The sequence below is a fragment of the Oncorhynchus masou genome, chromosome 1, assembly GCF_036934945.1.
Source record: "Oncorhynchus masou masou isolate Uvic2021 chromosome 1, UVic_Omas_1.1, whole genome shotgun sequence".
NCBI lineage: Eukaryota > Metazoa > Chordata > Actinopteri > Salmoniformes > Salmonidae > Oncorhynchus > Oncorhynchus masou.
Genome location: NC_088212.1, coordinates 27,774,819 through 27,801,777, shown reverse-complemented (window position 1 = coordinate 27,801,777; position 26,959 = coordinate 27,774,819). Strand labels below are relative to the sequence as shown.

Sequence of the window (26,959 nt, the reverse complement as noted above, 5' to 3'; positions counted from 1 at the left end):
AACATAATTCAAGACCCAAGACTGTGATCTGTATGTAAAATATTAACCACCAAGGGGAGCACAGACAACATCTTGAGATTCCCTGGAGAATTTCCCTTGAAACATTCAAACTGCATACATTTTTTTACAAGCACATAGGCTTACATTTACCCCCAACAACCCCCTCTAACGTATTTTCATTTTTCCTATATTTTTACTCCAAGGTGAAAGACTTCACTTTTGATGGGCTGCTGAATCTTCTATTATTGGCTGGCAATGTTGTAAAGAATAGGTCTGAATGCCTTTCAGAGCTGTTGTCTCTTATATAATTGTATAACAATCTATGATGGATATAGAAATATCCATGTAAGTGTAACAAATGTCCCACAAAGACAAGAAGGCTGGTCTCGACACCAGTGTAACAATGTCCCACGAAGACAAGAAGACTGGTCTCGACACCAGTGTAACAGATGTGGCGGTCCCAGTTGATCGGTAGTTTATTTTCTGACGATAGACACAAGGGAGCACATTAGATGTGCAGGACAACTGTATGTTGATGGCTGTAGATTCATAATTTGTCGCTTACATGTCAATATCAGACAATATCATAACATTGACAGTGTCACGACTTCCACCGAAGTCGTTTCCTCTCCTTGTTCGGACGGCGTTCGGCGGTTGGCGTCACCGGTCTTCTAGCCATCGTTGATCCACTTTTAATTTTCCATTTGTTTTGTCTTGTTTTCCAACACACCTAGTTTCCATTTCCCTCATTATTTGTTGTGTATTTAACCCTCTGTTCCTGACTTCCTGACTTCCCTGCCACCAGTTACCACCCTTTACAGACAGAGATAGTAAAAATACAATAAACGTAAGTATCTGTAGATAGACACAAGGAAGATTCGTGATTAGCATAGAAAAAACTGTGAATTAGCAGGGACTAATGTGACCGTTACATCTCGAGCATGATAGCTATCTCGCTCTAACAGCAATACATATACTGTATACACATAAGGACATGTACATAGTGAACTCGTACACATTGTAAATATCAAAATAGAATATAGTATTTCAGAACGTGACCTAACACTTGCATACCAATGTCATACTGGGAAGATTTGATGATCACCATCTCCCCTATCTGCAAATGTAACCAATGGCCTAACACCTTATTGATATGTAAATTCATCCAACCAATAGGAATAGCTAAACATCAAATATACATTTCTGCAGAGGCAAGTGGAAACATAACTAACCCTCTTACATAAGAAACACAGAGACTTATCAACATGTTCATGTTGGGGGCCACTCATCCACCAGCAGCACATAATCAACTCAGAGACTTATATAAAGGTTTCCTCGATGACTTTGGTAATTTGACTCTTTGGAGAGCATACGTTGAAAGTAGTGAAGTCAAGACCCAGTTTACAGACAGAGGACAGGAGTCAAGCTCTTTTTGCAGTTGCATTTTGCTACTATATGGTGTTAGTCTGATTGATTTGGCAGGGGGCTCTAATTAACACAAGGACATGGATTTCCTCCCCCAAGGGCCTCCTGAAGAGGCAGAGACACCTCTTATCACAGCTGATAGATATTATTGCCTACTAACAAACAGCTGACAGTATCTGATGCCAGAGTGTGGGGCAGGAGAAGGTGAGTCAACCATGCGCCGTTAGATCCCACTCTCATTCTCATCCGGCGCCGACAGAGATGACCGCCTCGCTTCGTGTTCCTAGGAAACTATGCAGTTTTTTTTTTTTTTTTTACGTGTTATTTCTTACATTGGTACCCCAGGTCATCTTAGGTTTCATTACATACAGTCGAGAAGAACTACTGAATATAAGATCTGCGTCAACTCACCATCAGTATGACCAAGAATATGACTTTCGCGAAGCGGATCCTGTGTTCTGCCTTTCAACCATGACAACGGAATGGATCCCAGCTGGCGACCCAAAAAAACGACTTCGTAAAAGAGGGAAACGAGGCGGTCTTCTGGTCAGACTACGTAGACGGGCACATCGTGCCCCACTTCCTAGCATTCTTCTCGCCAATGTCCAGTCTCTTGACAACAAGGTTGATGAAATCCGAGCAAGGGTAGCATTCCAGAGGGACATCAGAGACTGTAACGTTCTTTGCTTCACGGAAACATGGCTCACTGGAGAGACGCTCTCGGTGGCGGTGCAGCCAGCGGGTTTCTCCACGCATTGCGCCGACAGAAACAAACACCTTTCTGGTAAAAAGAGGGGCGGGGGCGTATGCCTTATGGCTAACGAGACGTGGTGTGATCACAGAAACATACAGGAACTCAAATCCTTCTGTTCACCTGATTTAGAATTCCTCACAATCAAATGTAGACCGCATTATCTACCAAGAGAATTCTCTTCGATTATATTCACAGCCGTATATATTCCCCCCCAAGCAGACACATCGATGGCTCTAAACGAACTTTATTTGACTCTTTGCAAACTGGAATCCATACATCCTGAGGCTGCATTCATTGTAGCTGGGGATTTTAACAAGGCTAATCTGAAAACAAGACTCCCTAAAATGTATCAGTATATCGATTGCACCACCAGGGCTGGCAAAACCTTGGATCACTGTTATTCTAACTTCCGCGACGCATATAAGGCCCTGCCCCGCCCCCCTTTCGGAAAAGCTGACCACGACTCAATTTTGCTGATCCCTGCCTACAGACAGAAACTGAAACAAGAAGCTCCCACGCTGAGGTCTGTCCAACGCTGGTCCGACCAAGCTGATTCCACACTCCAAGACTGCTTCCATCACGTGGACTGGGACATGTTTCGTATTCCGTCAGGCAACAACATTGACGAATACGCTGATTCGGTGTGCGAGTTCATTAGAACGTGTGTTGAAGATGTCGTTCCCATAGCAACGATTAAAACATTCCCTAACCAGAAACCGTGGATTGATGGCAGCATTCGCGTGAAACTGAAAGCGCGAACCACTGCTTTTAATCAGGGCAAGGTGACTGGTAATATGACCGAATACAAACAGTGCAGCTATTCCCTCCGTAAGGCTATCAAACAAGCTAAGCGTCAGTATAGAGACAAAGTAGAATCTCAATTCAACGGCTCAGACACAAGAGATATGTGGCAGGGGCTACAGTCAATCACGGACTATAAGAAGAAACCCAGCTCAGTCACGGACCAGGATGTCTTGCTCCCAGGCAGACTAAATAACTTTTTTGCCCGCTTTGAGGACAACACAGTGCCACTGACACGGCCTGCAACGGAAACATGCGGTCTCTCCTTCACTGCAGCCGAGGTGAGTAAAACATTTAAACGTGTTAACCCTCGCAAGGCTGCAGGCCCAGACGGCATCCCCAGCCACGCCCTCAGGGCATGCGCAGACCAGCTGGCTGGTGTGTTTACGGACATATTCAATCAATCCCTCTGCTGTTCCCACATGCTTCAAGAGGGCCACCATTGTTCCTGTTCCCAAGAAAGCTAAGGTAACTGAGCTAAACGACTACCGCCCCGTAGACCTCACTTCCGTCGTCATGAAGTGCTTTGAGAGACTAGTCAAGGACCATATCACCTCCACCCTACCTGACACCCTAGACCCACTCCAATTTGCTTACCGCCCAAATAGGTCCACAGACGACGCAATCTCAACCACACTGCACACTGCCCTAACCCATCTGGACAAGAGGAATACCTATGTGAGAATGCTGTTCATCGACTACAGCTCGGCATTTAACACCATAGTACCCTCCAAGCTCGTCATCAAGCTCGAGTCCCTGGGTCTCGACCCCGCCCTGTGCAACTGGGTACTGGACTTCCTGACGGGCCGCCCCCAGGTGGTGAGGGTAGGCAACAACATCTCCACCCCGCTGATCCTCAACACTGGGGCCCCACAAGGGTGCGTTCTGAGCCCTCTCCTGTACTCCCTGTTCACCCACGACTGCGCGGCAACGCACGCCTCCAACTCAATCATCAAGTTTGCGGACGACACAACAGTGGTAGGCTTGATTACCAACAACGACGAGACGGCCTACAGGGAGGAGGTGAGGGCCCTCGGAGTGTGGTGTCAGGACAATAACCTCACACTCAACGTCAACAAAACTAAGGAGATGATTGTGGACTTCAGGAAACAGCAGAGGGAACACCCCCTATCCACATCGATGGAACAGTAGTGGAGAGGGTAGTAAGTTTTAAGTTCCTCGGCATACACATCACAGACAAACTGAATTGGTCCACTCACACAGACAGCATCGTGAAGAAGGCGCAGCAGCGCCTCTTCAACCTCAGGAGGCTGAAGAAATTCGGCTTGTCACCAAAAGCACTCACAAACTTCTACAGATGCACAATCGAGAGCATCCTGGTGGGCTGTATCACCGCCTGGTACGGCAACTGCTCCGCCCACAACCGTAAGGCTCTCCAGAGGGTAGTGAGGTCTGCACAACGTATCACCGGGGGCAAACTACCTGCCCTCCAGGACACCTACACCACCCGATGTTACAGGAAGGCCATAAAGATCATCAAGGACAACACCCACCTGAGCCACTGCCTGTTCACCCCGCTATCATCCAGAAGGCGAGGTCAGTACAGGTGCATCAAAGCTGGGACCGAGAGACTGAAAAACAGCTTCTATCTCAAGGCCATCAGACTGTTAAACAGCAACCACTAACATTGAGTGGCTGCTGCCAACACACTGACTCAATTCCAGCCACTTCAATAATGGGAATTGATGGGAAAGGATGTGAAATATATCACTAGCCACTTTAAACAATGCTACCTAATATAATGTTTACATACCCTACATCATTCATCTCATATGTATATGTATATACTGTACTCTATCATCTACTGCATCCTTATGTAATACATGCATCACTAGCCACTTTAACTATGCCACTTTGTTTACATACTCATCTCATATGTATATACTGTACTCGATACCATCTACTGTATCTTGCCTATGCTGCTCTGCACCATCACTCATTCATATCTTTATGTACATATTATTTATCCCCTTACACTGTGTATAAGAAATTAGTTTTGGAATTGTTAGTTAGACTACTTGTTGGTTATTACTGCATTGTCGGAACTGGAAGCACAAGCATTTCGCTACACTCGCATTAACATCTGCTAACCATGTGTATGTGACAAATAAAATTTGATTTGATTTGATTTGATTTGGATGCTAAAACACATCACAGAGTGAGATTCTCAGTGCTATCATTCTAAATCATATCTTATACAGTACCAGTAAAAAGTTTGGACACACCTTCTCATTCCAAGGTTTTTCTTTAGTTGTACATTTTTTTTACTACATTGTAGAATAATAGTGAAAACATCAAACCGATTGTCACGTCAGGGTGTGACACTGATGAAATAACACATATGGAATCATGTAGTAACCAAAAAAGTCTTAAACAAATCTAAATATATTTTATATTTGAGATTCTTCAAAGTACCCACCTTTAGCCTTGATGACAGCTTTGTACATTCTTGGCATTCTCTCAACCAGCTTCATCAGGTAGTCACCTGGAATGCATTTCAATTAACAGGTGTGCCTTATTAAAAGTTCATTTGTGGAATTTCTTTCCTTCTTAATGCGTTTGAGCCAATCAGTTGTGTTGTGGCAAGGTAGGGGTGGTATACAGAAGATAGCCCTATTTGGTAAAAGACCAAGTCCATATTATGGCAAGAACAGCTCAAATAAGCAAAGAGAAACGACAGTCCATCATTATTTTAAGACATGGTCAATCAATCCGGAAAATGTCAATAACTTTGAAAGTTTCTTCAAGTGCAGTTGCAAAAACCATAATGCACAATGATGAAACTGGCTCTCGTGAGGACCACCACAGCAAAGGAAGACCCAGAGTTATCTCTGCTGCAGAGGATAAGTTCATTAGAGTTACCAACCTCAGAAATTGCAGCCCAAATAAAAGCTTCACAGAGTTCAAGTAACAGACACATCTCAGCATCAGCTGTTCAGCGGAGACTACGTGAATCAGGCCTTCATGGTTCAATTTCTGCAAAGAACACCAATAATAAGAATAGACTTGCTTGGGCCAAGAAACAAGACCAATGGACATTAAACCAGTGGAAATATGTCCTTTGGTCTAATGTGTCTAAATTTGCAATTTTTGGTTCCAACCTCCATGTCTTTGTGAGACGCAGAGTAGGTGAACAGATCTCTGCATGTGTAGTTCCCACCGTGAAGCAAGGAGGAGTAGGTGGGATGTTGTTGCAGTGCTTGACTGGTGACACTGTCAGTGATTTATTTAGAATTCAAGGCACACTTAACCAGCATGGCTACCACAGCATTCTGCAGTGATACGCCATCCTATCTGGTTTGCGCTTAGTGGGACTATAATTTGTCCTGTTGAAAATATAATTTTCAACAGGACAATGACCCAACACACATCCAGGCTGTGTAAGGGCTATTTGACCAAGAAGGACAGTGATGGATTGCTGCATCAGATGACCTGGCCTCCACATTCACTCAACCTTAACCCAGTTGAGATGGTTTGGGATGAGTTGGACCGCAGAGTGAAGGAAAATCAGCCAACAAGTGCTCAGCATATGTGGGAACGACTTCAAGATTGTTGGAAAAGCATTCCAGGTGAAGCTGGTTGAGAGAATGCCAAGAGTGTGCAAAGCTGTCATCAAGGCAAAGAGTGGCTACTGTGAAGAATCTCAAATATAAAATATATTTTGATTTGTTTCACACTTTTTTGGTTACTACATTATTCCATATATGTTATTTAGTAGTGTAGATGTCTTAACTATTATTCTACAATGTAGAAAATAGTAAAAATAAAGAAAAGTCCTTGAATGAGTAGGTATGTCCAAACTTTTAACTGGTACTATACATGTGGAATGAGACAGATGGAGGAGTCTGGCTCACCAATAGGATTTGTTTTTGTTCTGCCAATAGAACTGGAAGCCCAGGCATGAGAAGAAATGCAAGTACAGTGTTAATGCTCCCTATTCTACTGTTATGGGAAACTGGTCTGGTGCTGTACTGTATGTTATATGTCCAAAGAGATGTAGAGGCCATCATTTCAATCTTCGTGAGCACTATCTGTACCTTGTTTCTCTCCTCTCTCTGTGTGAGACTGCTTTAGTAAGCAGTTTTACTGCAGCAGCTGGTGACTACTGCTTTGGGGCCCACATTGTGCTGTCACCATCATCAATTCAACTAATGCAGAAACTGTGTCTAGGTGAGATTGAGGAGCAGGTGCGGGGAGCTGGAGTCATTACCCTGTGCTGATGAGAGGTCACTGTTTCAGATATTTTGCTTTGCTATCTTGTTTTTTACTTCACTGAAGAGCCCCAAATACTTTTGACATGTATCCACCATTTTATCATCAGTAGTCTTTCTACTGTTGTGCAAGAGACTATTGTGAGTTAATCATATGTGACAAAATGAGTGAAGAACTTGTGTGAACACAGCAGGGAGCTTTTTAGGTGTACATTTGAACATGCTGCCATGCCTCATATCACATAGTACATTTTGGTTAGGAAATCATGTCAGTTTAATAAATACATTATTAATTATAAATTAAGTAAATAATGAAGAGTTAATTTTCATTGACAGGATACCTGTGAGAGCTCAGCGAAAATGATTGGTGAAATATCTTCCCATATGAACAGTGATGAAAAATTACCCTTAATTTTTGTGTCTGCAGCTACTTTCATGAACACAGATAGTATGAAATTCTCCTCAGATACATGTATTTAATAAGCATGACAAAGTCCCTTATAAACGCTCATCAGCACGCAAGCATACGAACTCACATGCTAATGCACGCGAGTGCGTCATTTAATGCCCATCAGCGCAGACTCAGACACACCCCCTTATTGCTACGAATGCTTCAGATAAACCATGAGGGCGCACTAAATCACTGTTGACTGTATTGTGGACAACATGTAGCACTAAATGCGAAGATGGCATGATTTTTTTAAAGACTGTATAAGAAATGTAGTAAAACTGCACCTAACAGGAGCCAAGGATTGATCATGTAGCCTACATATGATGGAAGCGGATCATTGGCGTGAAGGGTAAGATGATATCCACTCCTATTTGATGATGGAATGAAAGGACGGGTTTCAAAATTCTCCGTTTTTCCTCTGAGTACGGACACAACATTTTGGTCTATTTGAGCGTGTGATTACCTCTCCTTCGATGATGTCTTCGATGCTCAAATACATTGGGTCAGCAATGCCGTGCCGCATCAATAAACGAGGACAAAGTGTGCTTCAGATCTTGGTGTGCCAAAATCACACATTTGAAAATAGAAAATCTCAATGATCACTGTCCTTTCTAATGCAGCTATCGGATCAAATCATGACACTGTTACAATAGCGCATATTAGACCTATTGTATCAATGCATTTTCCCAACAGTCGTTTCTGTGGATAAACCGTTTACTTTCTTATCAATTGTTTTGAGGGAATTTGACAATTTGCGACTCGGACAGGTTGCATATGTAGGTTAAGTTGGATTCGTTTCACGTAGAGAGTGCATAACTGGCCCGTCGAGCATCTATTGAAAACTAGCCTATTTGAATGTTTCAGTGTGTGCTGAGTGTATCCAGGCGACATGGCATGTGGTATGTGAGTGTAGCCAATGTTATTTGTAATAGTTTACAGTGTTAAAGTGAAAGTGGTCCCGCTTGCCCCTTGATGCACTTCTGTAGCCTATGGAAAAATATTTTATTTTAACTCAAGTCTCTCTTCCATCGATTATATAGGCCTACATAATCATGGACAAGTATTATATTGTGTATAGGCCTATGCATAAACCAAATAAACGATGTCTGTCGCCTACTCAGTATACTGAAGACATTACTGTCAGGTAACTGGCTATTTTCACCAGATTGCAATGATTTCCTAATTTTCAAATGAGACAATGCGAACAGAGTAGGGCTATCACGATTCAGCCATATAATGTTAATTCTGATATCTGGATTTCAGCAACATCAGAAGAGATAAAAAGTTACACATTCCAGAGATCCACCATAGTTTAGCTCAAAGGTGTGTTTTCTTATTTTATTAGCCTCAGGATAAATAGCCTTCTTTAACCAAAGGACATACAGTACCAAGGCAATAAATGTGCATCCTCTGTGACCTTTTATTTAAAAAATGCTGTCACTAATGACTTACCATCTAAAAAGGACATTCAATGCCTTTATCAGCATGAGAGCAAATCAGGCGACTTTGTTTTGTTGGGCGATAGCATTATGGATTGCATAATGGTGGAAAGAGGGTATGATTGTATGCACACACACACACACACACACACACACACACACACACACACACACACACACACACACACACACACACACACACACACACACACACACACACACACACACACACATACGTCTGCACTTCAATGTCAGTGTTGTCAATTTACCTACTTTCTGAGTAATACTGTATATTATTAATGAATTCCATCATCTTTGCTATTTTGGGTAGCATGGCTGACACAGATGTCAGATTGATTAGAGAATATTCACGCTTCAGTGGCATTTCAGTGGTGGCCATCAATTAGACGGCGACCAATGTAATGAAAAATAAATAGCCATAATTAAAAACATTTATCTTGTCAAAAAAGATTTGGTTATGCTTCATCTTACAGTCTGCCACAATACTTACTGTGTATTTCCTTAGAAATAACATTGTAAAATAGTAGTAACATAATAATAATCCAATAATTATATTGTTGACATTAATTTAAACAAACACACCATTTTTAAATATTTTGATAGTAGGTTGTTAGTTACCAATTGTGTTAATATGGTGTAATATTTAAAAAGGACATTTTTGCTGTATGTTGAAATCGGGTTTGAAAATTGCAATTGCAAGATGAGTCAGTGACTGTAACCATGGTACATTATTTAATAGTGTCTGTAGGTCTGGTAAGGTTATGATGGCTGTGTGTAGATTATATTTAGGTGTGTTGTGGAGACGGGGGAGACGTTTGGTCAGACCTCTCTCCTCAGGATGAACAGATGGTATCTCAGGGTTAGCTCATGGGTGAGAGCCAACAAGGGAGCCTCTATGTTTGTCTCTCTGTCATGAAAATATGCTTTAAAAGTCAAACGAAAAAGCATTACAAGCAAGGTCTATTTGCAAAAATATTGAAATGTTTGCACTATTTGAAACATGGATACTCAGATACTCCCTTATTCTTGGTTTTAAACAGAGACACATTATTTATATTCAATTTCTTCATATAAATAGTGGTCAACTATACCCTTTGTTTATTACAATGTACTGTTGTTTAAGATATGAATAGCAAGCTATGTACTAGTGAAATACTCTGTGTGTACTGAAAGCCACTATTCCACTGAATATATTCTGTTGAAAATCTATTTCTTGTGTGAAACAAAGAGTCAGTGATCTTGACTCTTGAAAACAAACCATTGGCATCTTACATAGCCTTTATTTTTGGGTGGGAGGGGATTGACTGTTGTCTACAATCAATGGAAAGGGAGTTATTTACAGAGGAGTTGCCAGTCACTATTATACTTTTTGTATATATTGTCACGACTGCTCCTGCTCCCCCTCACTGGCGCTCGAAGGTGCCAGGCTCCCCAGCATTACGCACACCTGCCTTCCGCCGTCACGTGCATCAGCAATTATTGGACTCACCTGGACTCAATCACCTCTGTCATTACCTCTCCTATATCTGTCTGGTTCCACACTCTGTTCCCTTCTTCAGCATTAATTGTCATTTGTTGTTGTTTACCTGTGTGCTGACACTGTTCCTCTTTTGTTATCTGTCTGTTCCTGAATAAATATTGACTCTCCGTATCTGCTTCTCATCTCCGGCGTCGATTGTTACAGAATGCTGAAGCCTTCATACGAAGCATCGGGGAGTGCTGCCGATGGAACAGGGGATGTCTAAGCCAGCTCTTCGAGCTGTCACGCCCTAGCTGGTGCGAGAGGTTCTTGCCTCGGTTGGCTCGAAGCCGCCTATCCCACATCGGGCCTCAGCCGGATCGTAAGGTTTTTATGCCTAGCCAGCTCGTCAGGCTGCTACGCCTCCGCCGGATCATCGGGCTCCCGCGCCTCAGCAGGATCGACAGGCTTTCACGCCCCAGCCGGATCGTCGGGCTCCTATGCCTCAGCCGGCTCGCCAGGCTCCCATGCCTCTGCCAGTTCGTCGGGAGTTTACACCCAGCTGGCTTGTTCAGCGCCCGTGCCTCAGCCAGCACGTCAGACTCGCCCAGGTGGGACGCCAGGTGGCACCCTTAGAGGGGGGGTACTGTCACACCTGCTCCCGCTCCCCCTCCCTGGTGCTCAAAGGTGCTAGGCACCCCAGCATTATGCACTCCTGCCACCATCGTTACACACACCTGCCATCCCCCCGCCATGCGCTTCAGCAATTATTGGACTCACCTATACTCAATCACCTCTGTCATTACCTCAACTATACCTGTCTGGTTCCCCGCACTGTTCTCTGCTTCAGCATTAATTGTAATTTGTCGTTATTTACCTGTGTGCTGATGCTGTTCCTGTTTTGTTACCTGTCTGTTCCTGAATAAATTTTGACTCCCCGTACCTGCTTGTCATCTCCGGCATCGGTTGTTACATATATACAGTGCCATGCAAAAGTATTCATCCTCCTTGGCATTTTTCCATTTTTTTGTATTATAACCTGAAATTTAAATGTATTTTTATTTGTATTTCATGTAATGGACATACACAAAATAGTCAAAATTGGTGAAGTGCAATGAAAAAAATAACTTGTTTCAAAAATAAAATACATATATTTTTAAAACTGAAAAGTGTTGCGTGCATATCTATTCACCCCCTTTGCTATGAAGCCCCTAAATAAGATCTGGTGTAACCAATTACCTTCAGAAGTCACATAATTAGCTAAATAAAGAGGGCCGCCCACCAAAAATCATGGCCACGGCAAGGAGGGCATTAATCAGAGACGCAACAAAGAGACCAAAGATAACCCTGAAGGAGCTGCAAAGCTCCACAGCGGAGATTGGAGTATCTGTCCATAGGACCACTTTAAGCTGTACACTCCACAGAGCTGGGCTTTACGGAAGAGTGGCCACAAAAAAAGCCATTGCTTAAAGAAAGAAATAAGCAAACATGTTTGGTGTTCGCCAAAAGGCATGTGGGGTGGCAGCGTAGCCTAGTGGTTAGGGTGTTGGACTAGTTACCAAAAGGTTGCAAGATCGAATCCCCGAGCTGACAAGGTACACATCTGTCGTTCTGCCACTGAACAAGGCAGATTTGTTCTGCCCCTGAACCCTAACCCAAAAATCGAGCATTTTGGCCATCAAGGAAAGCGCTATGTCTGGCGCAAACCCAACATCTCTCATCACCCCAAGAATACCATCCCCATAGTGAAGCATGGTGGTGGCAGCATCATGCTGTGGGGATGTTTATCATTGGCAGGGTCTGGGAAACTGGTCAGAATTGAAGTAATGATGGATGGTGTTAAATACAGGGAAATTCTTGAGGGAAACCTGTCTCAGTCTTCTAGAGATGGGAAACGTTTAAATGTCTTGGAATGGCCTAGTCAAAGCCCAGACCTCAGTCCAATTGAGAATCTGTGGTATGACTTAAAGATTGCTGTACACCAGCGGAACCCATCCAACTTGAAGGAGCTGGAGCAGTTTTGCTTTGAAGAATGGGCAAGAATCCCAGTGGCTAGATGTGCCAAGCTTATAGAGACATACCCCAAGAGACTTGCAGCTGTAATTGCTGCAAAAGGTGGCTCTACAAAGTATTGACTTTCATGGGCGTGAATAGTAATGCACGCTCAAGTTTTCCGTTTTTTTGTCATATTTCTTGTTTGCTTCACAATAAAAAATATTTTGCATCTTCAAAGTGGTAGGAATGTTGTGTAAATCAAATGATACAAACCTCCCCAAAATACATTTTAATTCCAGGTTGTAAGGCAACAAAATGGGAAAAATGCCAAGGGGGTGAATACTTTTGCAGGCTACTGTAGGTTTGGATCCTTACACAATCATTCCCAAAGTGCTTGAAACAAACCATTGAATTATGGTTTAGTGACTCTTTTTCTCTTGAGTGAATGATTACAGATACAGATATATGTACAGATACAGTTTTGCACTATTTTCATGACCAGTCTTTGTATGTAAGATCCCACTAAGACTAAGTCTGATTTGCCATTACAATACAATACTGATCATTTACGACCTCTTAGAAATGCAGTACTTTTTTTTAGGGGATCATCCACAGTTTCAGTATTTGTTACTTTCATTGTTTCTCTCCTTTTAAATGTCAATTTATGGGCCTTGTCTATATTAGTACACACTTAGAAAAAGGGTTCCAAAGGGGTTCTTCGGTTGTTCCCATAAGAGAACACCTTTTGGTTCCAGATAGAACCCTTTTTGGTTCCAGGTAGAACTTTTTTGGGTTCCATGTAAAACCCTTTATGGAAAGGCTTTTACATGGAACCAAAGGGTTTTAGCTGGATCCAAATAGTGTTCTTCAAAGGGTTCTCCTATGGGGACAGATGAAGAACCCTTTTAGGTTCTAGATAGCACGTACTTCTAAGAGTATGTTTCTCAAGTGTTGATCTTGTACAAGATATTAGTCTTAGATTTAGATGCTGTGTAAAGCATCTTGGCAATACGATGGGCAGTAAAATCGAGATTTCCCACTCTCCTAAAATTAGAACAACCTTGTGCGGCACACTGCAGAAAAGCACATCGCAACATGATACAATTAAATCCTTCATCTGTTTCTTCTCAAGCTGTTTGAAAATCCACAGATTACAGGCTTCAAGTTTAAGATGCTTTACTAGATGTGAACTTTTCCTTCTTTTCATTGGATCTGGAATGAAATAGGCCTACAGTATGGAAGATAAAAGTGCTGAATTAAATAATAATTTGATTATTTATTTTTGTTCATCTCTGTCATCATAACATGTTAATGTCTGTGTAGAACCACTTCTACATTTTTAAAGAAAATTTGTGTATGTTTTAATATGGATATAAAATGCTTTTCTCTTTCTTTTCTCAGGCCATATTGATCTTGAATCAATCTGAATGGGGAGATCGGAGGAGTCCCTATAAGATGACACGCACAGATCCCCCTGATATACTGGTATCTACTCTGTATCGGGACATCAAACTAAATCCCATCACTGGGCGCTCCATTTCGCTCAGCCCCTTCCAACAATGTGACTCGCAAATGATTGACAAACTGGAGCGACACACGGAAACCATTAACAAAAGACACTGCCGTAGCTTTGACTACCTTGAGTCATTGGACGACCCACAGCCCTTTTCTGCCTCAATGGAGTATCCTTACAAGAGGACTGAGCATCAGAGGGTGCATAAAGAGGTGACCTGGAATGGCCTGGATCATCCAGGACACCTCCGTTTCTCGTCCCCTGATCTGTTCAACACTAGACTACCCCCACCACAGCATGCTAACCCAGACAAAACCAGTCAGGCCACGAGGTCAGATTCAAAGAAAAGGACAAGATCAAAAAGTGCTCCCAGAGTCAAGACCACCCTTACCCCTGTGCCCATGTCAGTCTCTCCACCGGTAACCAGGAGAGGACGAGGTGTCCCACAGGCTGTACCAGACCCCCCTCTAAGGACATCTGAACCACACCGGGACTCTTACTCCTCTAACCAGGCTTTTTCGAATGAGGTACACCCTATAAAACTGCAACCACACTCTCCCCTCTACGTCTCAGACTGTTTCTCTGAGGAGAGTAAACAGGATGAGCCAGCCATCACTCCTCATGTCAGGTGTCGTGTGGATATCAAGCCAGATGCAGCGGTCCTGCAGCACACATCCAGGAGGTCTCAGAGCATGAGGACTGAACATCCCTGGCAGAGATACTCCTACTTCAGTCAGAGCAGAGGTCTGTCTGTGCCACGGCAGGTACGGACACCCACACCAAACGACTGTTACAGTGGCGATTATAGACAAACATATCAGTACACTACCTGCGGGCCCCCCAGCTACATCCAGCCATTAGACATGCGAAGGGTGCCCTCCACTATAATGCCAAGGGAATACTTGTCAAGGGAGCAGAGGACTCTTTCAAACCCCAATATACCCACTAAATTCTTCTACACTGAGGATCCGACCAGATACCCTGTCCACCCCTCTGCTAGAGCGTACTATCAGGATGATAATTCTAGCCTCACCAGCCAAGGCAGTACTCTTAATGGTCAGTATGTGCATGATCCACGGACTCGCTGGGTTCACACTCTCCCAGTCCGGCCATATTACACAGAGCAACACATGTCCAGCAGAGACCCTGTGCAGGCTGTCTATACCAGACCTTACTCCACAAGCGAAGCAGGGCCATACTTTGCTCAAACACAACAGGCAAAAGCGTACTATGGGGAAGAACCCAGGGGCTATCCCTGTCAGTCGAATGGCTCCAGGATGTTATACAGCAAGCCGTACAACCCCCCAGCAGAACAGTATATTCCTTACAGGGCATATCACACGGAGGGCCGTCGACGTACACAAATGTCCCAGGCCTATGCAGATGACTGGTATTGTTCAAGTATATCTGGATACTCTAACCAGTCCTCTCAGCTGACACCACAGAGAGTAAGAGAAGAGCCAGTAATGTCCCCCTGGTTTGAAAACAGTTATGTGGAGCCAACCAGACTGGGAGCAGAAGTCAGAAAACACTCAAAGTCCTGGGACAATATTCTTTATCCTCGCCATGACAGGGAGCAAGCAGTGCCGTGTGGACGCAGCTATGATAATCTGTTATATCAGGGGAGACATGCTCTGTTTCCTAATGATACACCAAAGCCAGTTATACTCAATCTATCTAGTTCACCAAGGCGCTATGCTGCCCTGTCCCTCTCTGAAAACTCCTTAGAGAAAGGTCCAAACAATCCTGGAAGGAACACTAAGGCTGGGCTATGGTTTGTAACTCCTGAGATCACGATAACCGACAATGACATACGCGCACGCAACCACAAACTGCAAGATGTGCGTTCAGCCACCTGGGATGCACTGGATTGTGAAAAGGTGCCAACTCTAAATGTTCTTCGTCATCAAGAGCAGCCATCTGAGTCAGCGGAGCTGACCAAAGACAGACAACACAAAGATTATTCCCTGCAGCAGAGCCTAGAGCAACTGGATGAGCTGCTAGCTGATCTTGTCACTGATTACAAACCCTCGACCAGCAGGCGGCCTAGTCAGGATCTAATGGACCAACTAAAACAGTTGATTAGTGAGGATGATGAAAAAGGAAAGCTAATATCTTCAGGCCTAGAGAGTCTAGGAGGCCTAGAGAGTCTAGGAACTCTGAGCTCACCAATCGCCTCCACTAAAACCAGCCCTGACACAATCAAAGACCCAGACAGTGGGTGTGATGGCTTACAGAGCATACAAAGGAGTCCAGAGGAGATCTCCCCAGACCACAGCACAGACGACGATGACACCATGATGTGTGCCAACAAGAAGTGCAAGCGGACAGAGACCCTGTTCAATGCCTGTCTTTACTTCAAATCCTGTCATAGTTGCTACACCTTCTACTGCTCCCGGAACTGCCGTCGGGATGACTGGGACAGCCATAAAGAGAACTGTCTATATGGGTGTATCAGTAGTGTGTGCAGGCACATGCTGAAGTACTGCAGAGAGAACTCTGAGATCCATAAAGCCTTCTCTCGCATTGCCAAAGCTGGCTACCTTTCCAGAGGGAGAGGCATTCTTTTCCTGGGCTTTGCTAACCCAGGGACTGCTGACAACTTCCGGAAGGTTGGGCTTGAGAGCCTTGTCATGTCCCCAACATATCTGTCTCTAAGAGAGCTGGACAGCTTCAAAGACAACCTGGGGGATTACTGTAAGGACCTGCAGCAGGCTGGCAATGAGTATGACCCCAATGAATGTTTTCTCTTGAATGTATCCATAGCTGTTGGTGAGCTAGTGCCTAACAGACCTTCACCAAGGGTCCAAACACCAACAGTTCGAAAATATGCAAAGATTTCGTTGGCCTCCTCCAGCCCAGATAAAAAGGTCTTCAAGAAGGAAAGTGACATGGAGACACTCATTCTTACACCGCCACCAGGCACACCTGATATTGACAAAGAGGGAAAGGAGGGTATGAAAGCCAGAGAGATCTGCTTTATCAATATCCAACGTGAGCTCAGGACCAGGGGAGTCTTCCTGCGTCATGAGTATCCCAAAATATACCGTCAACTCTGTGAATTTGTGGAGAGCAACAAGAGATTCACGCCCACTACCATTTACCCTATAGATAAGAGAACAGGGAAGCAGTTCATGTGTATGATCATGGCTGCTTCTGAGCCCAGAACACTAGACTGGGTGGGTACCCCCCATCTCCTGGATGATATTATATAGTACTGATCTGTGCACCTCTGATGTCACCTATATGTACATGTATGTACATGTGATTTAACAGATATTTATGATGGATGTTTGTAGATACACATGTATTTTACATCAGAAAGGAAGATTGTTAAAGGGATACTTCAGGATTTTATCAGTGAAGCCCTTTATCTATTTCCCCATTATCACATGAACTCGTGGATACTATTTTATGTCTCTAACTAGCACAATTACTAACTAGCGTTAGCGCAATGACTGGATGTCTATGGTAACTGCCAGCATGCTAGTAGATACCATAGACTTCCACTTTTTGTGCTAACGTTAGTTAGCATTGGCTCGCGAAACTACCTCTAACTTCCTTCAAACTGGATGCAGAGACATAGAAATGGTATCCATGAGTTCATCTGACTCTGGGGAAGTAGAAAAAGGGCTTAATTGCCAAAATCCTGAAGTATCCCTTTAATAAGACTACCAGTAGTAATGTTTGCATATTAATCACTAAGAATTAGATATCATTTAGAAGTGATTCATACAAACAATGTGCAGGAAAGGTTGACTGACGTTGCACACACAAACAAACTATAATGTAACACTTTATCATTGTAGTTTTTGGTTGAAGTAGCATTGTTTTGATCCTGTTCCACTGAAATAGTTTGATCTGCATGTAAAATGGTCATACTGTATTTACAAGTCATTATTTAGTTTTAATCCCTGTTTAGACAAGGTACTGTCTGTGTTGATACCATATGAACTGGGTTGGAACAAGCACAAATAATAAAAAATATAACTGAATATAACTGAGGGAGGCACTACTATTAAGAACATTTATAAAGTAAACTAGATTAAAGCTTCAAAGCATAATCTCCACTAGTGTTCTACTTGTTGAAGCTTTTCTCAGCAGCTGGAATATATATTTAAAATACTGACCGTTGTATTTCTGCAGATGCTTCAATATATCCAGAAATTGTTCTAATTTGAATATCAAGAATCTCTTGAAATTGCTGTGTTGTGCCAGGGTCTGGGTAGAAATCTTAGTTAATACTATTAATATCACTGCTGATAATAATACTTTCATTATGCCTACATATGGATAAAAAAATCAGGTGTCTACATCTACGCTCTGAATCCTCTCACCCCTTGAGTTTCCCAGTTGTTGATTTTGTTTTAGGCATTTGAATTGCACCCTCTTTCATCACTTTGTTTAGATTTTGTACTGATTCTACACTGCTAAATTCATTGTAACACGCTTGATAACTTGTTTGATAGTGGCCTTCAGTAGAAAATGCATTTGACAGAAAGCAATGTGTGGATTTGTTTTGTAAGGCTTGACTCTTGACTGTAAATTAATGTGGTGCATTTGCTTGACATTGCAAATGAACATTTATTTTGCTTAAAGCACGTTATTTATATTCAGGTATTTTAATATTGATTATGCTCATGATAAGACTGACAATGGTTATAATAAACTGACATTCAATGCTTGGGAATTGAATATTATTTTCGAAGATATATGAAATATTAGTACTACTATTTTTGGTTGAGGAAAAAATGTTTTAACTAACACATTTGTTGAAGAATATCTATTAATATCCTATTCCGCCCAATGTATTTCATACCTGTAAATGAACACACACATGCAATAAAAAGAAGAAACAAAAGAGCAACTTAACATTTAAACAGGACATATTGGTAATGATAAGTTGGAGCTTTGAGCTGCTGTGAGCTTCTTTTGCACTTGAACATAAATGATACAGAATGTCTCCTAATGCATCTACACAGCACTGAAACAAGCATGTTATGTTTCCATTGATAGAGCCTGACAAATCTAAAGTTGCTATTTTTTTCCTCCTGCAAGATGTCACCCAATTTTCTATTTTGTGACGTTTATAACCCATGTATAATAAACTGAAAATAAAGACTGACCTTTCTCTTTGCATTTCTCTTCTAAGGAAAACCATGCAGAGCCTTATATTCAGACATATCAAGGCTCTTGAGTAAACCGTACAAATCACTAAAACAATGATCATACAATGTGATACATAGACTAAGTTGAAGGACACAATAACAACTTGGTATTTAGTCTTTCCCCTTTATTTTTGTTGGTCTTACAATTTAGGACCAAAATAAACACTATGTATATGGAAAGTATGCAGTTATTCACACTTCTATCAGATAGCCCTGAAGGACAGTCGGAATTACTTGAAGACTGAATAAATTGAACATCCTCGTCTAACTGATGCATTGACCAACTGTAAATCAAATCAGCCATGTCACGTTAAAGAACATTCTCTGCACTGCAAGCTAGAACTCCAGAAAGCCCACAGCCCATTAAACAGACCAAGACAATGCAGATAATCATTTAAATGGTATCTCAATATTACTTAAATGTTGATAGTGACTGAATTTGCCAACAGACACTATCCCATCACGATAGTGCATCACCTTGCAATATGCAGGCACATGTGAGAAACCAGCACTACAGCACTACTGCTGCTCCTAAAATAGATATCTCAATATTCTTATGTTAGAGAGTGCTGTATCTTTGTTTTTCTATACAAATTGAGCTGGATGGAGAGAAAAACCTGGAGGAAAGCCATTTTGAAGAGTGTATATGAAATCATAGAACTTGAGCACCACCTATTGATGAAATCTAGACATTGCTAAAGTGGCAAATCAGAAAAGTCAAAAACTGTCCCTTCATATTATTTGAAAACAAAGTTTGTAGCTTGTAGCCTACAAATCTGTTTTATTCATACTCAGTCTATATTGAGAAATATTCTATGACTAGATACACACTATATTTTCTCCAGGAGGTATCTTTGCCACTCTAGGTCTATTATCCTAACATTTGAAAACAGATTGTTTATGAACTTCACAGACTGCAACTATGGCCCAAATTGGAGTCCAGGGTCCCCTATGGGTCCTTGAGGGTGTCCCGGGGGAGTTCTCAACAAGGTAGGGGGGAAATATTACATTTCTTTCACAACCATATTTCACTCAGAGTCAAGATTGCCTGCAGAGCGCAACAGGAGAAATTATGATCATAGTTATTCTCGCAGTCATAATTAAGAAAGTAAATGTGTCTATTTTGTCAATTAATACACAACAGAGAGAGAGAGAGAGAGAGAGAGAGAGAGAGAGAGAGAGAGATGGTGGACTAGACTAGGCAATTGGCCCCTTTATTTAATTGTGCAAGGAGTATACATCATTTGAACCATAGGCATGCCTCCAACATATTTATAGTGAAAAAACATAAATAAATGAGGTGTGCTTGTCATAAACAATGATTTTGTAGATTTTGCTTCTCCAGCCTTAGCCTTGAGATGAACCTTTTAGGGACTCACTTTAACATAAATACTTTAAGAAATAAGGAGATAGGTATCTCATTAGTCAATGAATGTAGAAATGTATAACGGCCAACCCAGCAGACTGTCGACCAATCAGGTCACGCGATTGCTAAACTAATCGTCACGAAATCCCTTGTAAAAAGACAGGGTATGAGTCGAGAAAGTGCTTATTTTCCTCAAAAGTACGCATTGTCACAATTTCAAAATGATACGATATTATAAATAACAAGTAAAATACCTAAGATCTCGGAAATTATAAGTAATGTTGTCCTTGTTGTTCACGTAATTCATTCTAATGTTGGATTTTTGAGCGAGTGCCCAATTCACTCCCATTCACCCATTGAAGGAGTCTCTATGGGGGGTGATAAGGGCCATAATTAAGCCCAGGAAACTGTACCACTGTGTGGCTGCCTGCATGTCAACTGCATGTTACGTTAACATGTTACGTTAACTCCCGTCAGTAGAGGATGCCTGTTTTTTTAAATGCCTTCCTCACCATCTTAAATAAGCATGCCCCATTCAAGAAATGTATAACCAGGAACAGATATAGCCCTTGGTTCTTTCCAGACCTGACTACCCTTAACCAAGACAAAAACATCCTATGCGTTCTGCATTAGCATTGAACAGCCCCCGTGATATGCAACTTTTCAGGGAAGCTGAAAACCAATATACACAGGCAGTTAGAAAATCAAAGGCTAGCTTTTTCAAGCAGAAATTTGCTTCCTGCAACACAAACTCAAAAACGTTCTGGGACTCTATAAAGTCCATGGAGAATAAGAACACCTCCACCCAGCTACCCACTGCACTGAGGATAGGAAACTCTGTCACCACCGATAAATCCACTATAATTGTGAATTTCAATAAGCATTTTTCTACGACTGGCCATGCTTTCCACCTGGCTACTCCTAACCCGGTCAACAGCACTGCACCCCCCACAGCAACTCACCCAAGCCTTCCCCATTTCTCCTTCTCCCAAATCCAGTCAGATGATGTTCTGAAAGAGCTGCAAAATCTGGGCCCCTACAAATCAGCAGGGCTAGACAATCTGGACCCTTTCTTTCTAAAATGATCTGCCGAAATTGTTGCAACCCCTATCACTAGCCTGTTCAACCTCTCTTTCGTGTTGTCTGAGATTCCCAAAGATTGGAAAGCAGCTGCGGTCATCCCCCTCTTCAAAGATGGGGACACTCTTGACCCAAACTGCTGCAGACCTATATCTATCCTACCCTGCCTTTCTAAGGTCTTCGAAAGCCAAGTCAACAAACAGATTACCGACCATTTCGAATTCCACTGCACCTTCTCCGCTATGCAATCTGGTTTCAGAGCTGGTCATGGGTGTACCTCAGCCACGCTCAAGGCCCTAAACAATATATCTTAACCGCCATCGATAAGAAACAATACTGTGCAGTCGTATTCATTGAGCTGGCCAAGGCTTTCGACTCTGTCAATCACCACATCCTCATCGGCAGACTCGATAGCCTTGGTTTGTCACGCCCTGGTCAAAATATATTGTGTTTGTCTTTATTTATTTGGTCAGGCCGGGGTGTGACATGGGTTTATTGTGGTGTGTTTTGTCTTGGGGTTTTGTTAGGTGTTGGGTGTGTGGCTTAGTGGGGTTATCGAGCATAGTCTATGGCTGTCTGGAGTGGTTCTCAATCAGAGGAAGGTGTTTATCGTTGTCTCTGATTGGGAACCATAGTTAGGCAGCCATATTCTTTGAGTGTTTCGTGGGTGATTGTTCCTGTCTCTGTGTTTGTTGTCACCAGATAGGCTGTATAGGTTTTCACATTCCGTTTGTTGTTTTTGTATTGTTCGTTTTTCATCGTCATTAAACATGTCTCAAAAATACCACGCTGCATTTTGGTCCGCTTCTCCTTCGACAGACGAGAACCGTTACATGGTTTCTCAAATGATTGCCTCACCTGGTTCACCAACTACTTCTCTGATAGGCTTCAGTGTGTCAAATCGGAGGGCCTGTTGTCCGGGCCTCTGGCAGTGTCTATGGTGTGCCACGGGGTTCAATTCTTGGGCTGACTCTCTTCTCTGTATACATCAATGATGTCGCTCTTGCTGCTGGTGAGTCTCTGATCCACCTCTACGCAGATGACACCATTCTGTATTTCTGGCCCTTCTTTGGACACTGTGTTAACAACCCTCCAGACGAGCTTCAATGCCATACAACTCTCCTTCCATGGCCTCCAACTGCTCTTAAATACAAGTAAAACTGAATGCATGCTCTTCAACCGATCGCTGCCTGCACCTGCCTGCCCACCCAGCATCACTACTCTGGACGGTTCTGACTTAGAATATGTGGACAACTACAAATCCCTAGGTGTCTTTTTAGACTGTAAACTCTCCTTCCAGACTCACATCAAACATCTCCAATCCAAAGTTAAATCTAGAATTGGCTTCCTATTTCACAATAAAGCATCCTTCACTCATGCTGCCAAACATACCCTTGTAAAACTGACCATCCTACTGATCCTCGACTTTGACGATGTCATTTACAAAATATCATAAATTGGATGCAGTCATAAAATTACGTAAATTGGATGCAGTCTATCACAGTGCCATCCATTTTGTCACCAAAGCCCCCTGCGACCTGTACGCTCTCTTTGGCTGGATCTCGCTTCATACTCGTCGCCAAACCCACTGGCTCCAGGTCATCTCCAAGACACTGCTAGGTAAAGTCCCGCCTTATCTCAGCTCGCTGGTCACCATCCTGTAGCACGCGCTCCAGCAGGTATATCTCTCTGGTCACCCCCAAAACCAATTCTTCCTTTGGCCGCCTCTCCTTCCAGTTCTCTGCTGCCAATGACTGGAACAAACTACAAAAATCTCTGAAACTGGAAACACATATCTCCCTCACTAGCTTTAAGCACCAGCTGTCAGAGAAGCTCACATATTACTGCACCTGTACATAGCCCATCTATAATTTAGCCCAAACAACTACCTCTTCCCCTACTGTATTTATTCATTTATTTTGCTCCTTTGCACCCCATTATTTCTATCTCTATTTTGTACATTCTTCCACTGCAAATTTACCATTCCAGTGTTTTACTTGCTATATTGTATTTACTTCGCCACCATGGCCTTTTTTGCCTTTACCTCCCTTACCTCACCTCATTTGCTCACATTGTATATCGATTTATTTTTCTACTGTATTATTGACTGTATGTTTGTTTTACTCCATGTGTAACTCTGTGTTGTTGTATGTGTCAAACTGCTTTACTTTCTCTTGGCCAGGTCGCAATTGTAAATTAGAACTTGTTCTCAACTTGCCTACCTAGTTAAATAAAGGTGAAATAAAATAAATGTAAAAAAATTGTGATACCAACGCCTTACTAACATCTGCGTGACTCCTGCGTGTTAATGAAAGTCCACTGCAATGTTTTTGATCAGGTAAAAACTATTGTCCACTGTCAATTTATTTTCTGGCCCTCCAAGAAATATGTAAGAGAACCAAGAACTTTGACATGCGGGCAAATTATTTGGTTTGGAAGAAGGACGAAAGGAAGGCGAGACCTGGGAAACTATGCTGCTCTTTTGCTCCTAGGTGGGGCCACCATCCGTTAAGGTGAATATTAAAATCTCTGATAACTATTTGCATTTGCCTCCTCGCGGTGTGCGGCATCGTCATGCTGTTAACAGTACCAACACTGGCCAAGGGGTTCTCCAAATAGTCAATCTCGAGGCTAACTACTGGGTCACAATGAGTAACCTCTGCTGCCAGGTAGGTACTGTCAAGGTGTATTACTCAAGTGGTTATGACACCACCCCAGAGTTTCTCTCACAACTCACCTCTCTCATCTTTTCCAGGGACCATCCCTTACCTCCCTCATCCACCCCACTGACATAAAAAATTACAGACGGGTATCCTTTCATTTCTGTCTGACATGAACAATATTGCATGTGTAGTCAAACATTTAAATTGAATAATTCAATAACTGTATTTTTACATATCAACCTGATCAACCTGTAACCTGTGTGTTTGCTTGTTTACTTCTCTGTCTCTTGCCCTGTTCCCTTTACTTTGCTCTTGTTCTCCAGGACCTAAGAGTTCTGCCTAACACCCAGAAATGGATCCACCTGATGTCATTACATCATCTACAGCTACTGTTATTGTCATGTTGTCATTATCTGCTGTTCTTGCTCTATCATACTGGGCACAAAATGTGAGATACACAGATGAACTAAAAACATTAGCGTTGCAAACACTCAGAGCAAACAGAGCAGCAGTGCCTGGACTCCACCCACCAGAGTTAAGTATTTCAGGCTATTATTGCTATGTGAGTGTAGAGAAAATCTGCGAAAGTAAATTGACACACCTGTACCAAAACAAATATCTAAGTTTATATATTTCAATCCTTAATATTGGCAGGTTGGTTTTCACAGCTGTTTCACAAGGTGTTCATTATTGTAAATTGTAAGGTATCCCTTGATGGCATTTGTTAGTTCAACATTATTCGTTGTTGTATCCTAGGACCTACACTATATACAGTGGGGCAAAAAAGTATTTAGTCAGCCACCAATTGTGCAAGTTCTCCCACTTAAAAAGATGAGAGAGGACTGTAATTTTAATCATAGGTACACTTCAACTATGACAGACAAAATGAGAAAAAAAATCCAGAAAATCACATTGTAGGATTTTTTATGAATTTATTTGCAAATGATGGTGGAAAATAAGTATTTGGTCACCTACAAACAAGCAAGAGTTCTGGCTCTCACAGACCTGTAACTTCTTCTTTAAGAGGCTCCTCTGTCCTCCACTCGTTACCTGTATTAATGGCACCTGTTTGAACTTGTTATCAGTATAAAAGACACCTGTCCACAAGCTCAAACAGTCACACTCCAAACTCCACTATGGCCAAGACCAAAGAGCTGTCAAAGGACACCAGAAACAAAATTGTAGACCTGCACCAGGCTGGGAAGACTGAATCTGCAATAGGTAAGCCGCTTGGTTTGAAGAAATCAACTGTGGGAGCAATTATTAGGAAATGGAAGACATACAAGACCACTGATAATCTCCCTCAATCTGGGGCTCCACGCAAGATCTCACCCCGTGAGGTCAAAATGATCATAAGAACGGTGAGCAAAAATCCCAGAACCACGCAGGGGGACCTAGTGAATGACCTGCAGAGAGCTGGGACCAAAGTAACAAAGCCTACCATCAGTAACACACTACGCCGCCAGGGACTCAAATCCTTCAGTGCCAAACGTGTCCCCCTGCTTAAGCCAGTACATGTCCAGGCCCATCTGAAGTTTGCTAGAGAGCATTTGGATGATCCAGAAGAAGATTGGGAGAATGACATATGGTCAGATGAAACCAAAATATAACTTTTTGGTAAAAACTCAACTCGTCGTGTTTGGAGGACAAAGAATGCTGAGTTGCATCCAAAGAAGCATGGGGGTGGAAATATCATGCTTTGGGGCTGTTTTTCTGCAAAGGGACCAGGACGACTGATCCGTGTAAATAAAATAATGAATGGGGCCATGTATCGTGAGATTTTGAGTGAAAACCTCCTTCCATCAGCAAGGGCATTGAAGATGAAACATGGCTGGGTCTTTCAGCATGGCAATGATCCCAAACACACCGCCCGGGCAACGAAGGAGTGGCTTTGTAAGAAGCATTTCAAGGTCCTGGAGTGGCCTAGCCAGTCTCCAGATCTCAGCCCCATAGAAAATCTTTGGAGGGAGTTGAAAGTCCGTGTTGCCCAGCAACAGCCCCAAAACATCACTGCTCTAGAGGAGATATGCATGGAGGAATGGGCCAAAATACCAGCAACAGTGTGTGAAAACCTTGTGAAGATTTACAGAAAATGTTTGACCTCTGTCATTGTCAACAAAGGGTATATAACAAAGTATTGAGATAAACTTTTGTTATTGACCAAATACTTATTTTCCACCATAATTTGCAAATAAATTCATACAAAATCCTACAATGTGATTTTTTTTCTCATTTTGTCTGTCATAGGGGCGGCAGGGTAGCCTAGTGGTTAGAGCATTGGACTTGTAACCAGAAGCCCTGGCCTGACAAGGTACAAATCTGTCGTTCTGCCCCTGAACAGGCAGTTAACCCACTGTTCCTAGGCCATCACTGAAAATAAGAATTTGTTCTTAATTAACTGACTTGCCTAGTTAAATAAAGGTAAAATAAACAAGTAGTTGAAGTGTACCTATGGTGAAAATTACAGGCCTCTCTCATCTTTTTAAGTGGGAGAACTTGCACAATTGGTGACTGACTAAATACTTCCCCCCCCACTGTATATATTCAACCACAAGGGATTACTAATGAGGTATAAGTGTTTAAAAAAAATCA

General features: G+C 42.4%; 1 protein-coding gene across 1 annotated transcript; it reads left to right on the top strand.

Annotated features, from left to right (window-relative positions):
- The first annotated feature begins 7,835 nt into the window (after positions 1 to 7,835).
- Positions 7,836 to 19,215, top strand: LOC135540939 (apical junction component 1 homolog). The gene is made up of 2 exons (XM_064967125.1): positions 7,836 to 8,012; positions 13,979 to 19,215. The coding sequence occupies exon 2, from the start codon at positions 14,033 to 14,035 to the stop codon at positions 17,303 to 17,305; it is 3,273 nt and encodes a 1,090-aa protein (XP_064823197.1). The 5' UTR covers positions 7,836 to 8,012; positions 13,979 to 14,032; the 3' UTR covers positions 17,306 to 19,215.
- Positions 19,216 to 26,959: the final 7,744 nt, after the last annotated feature.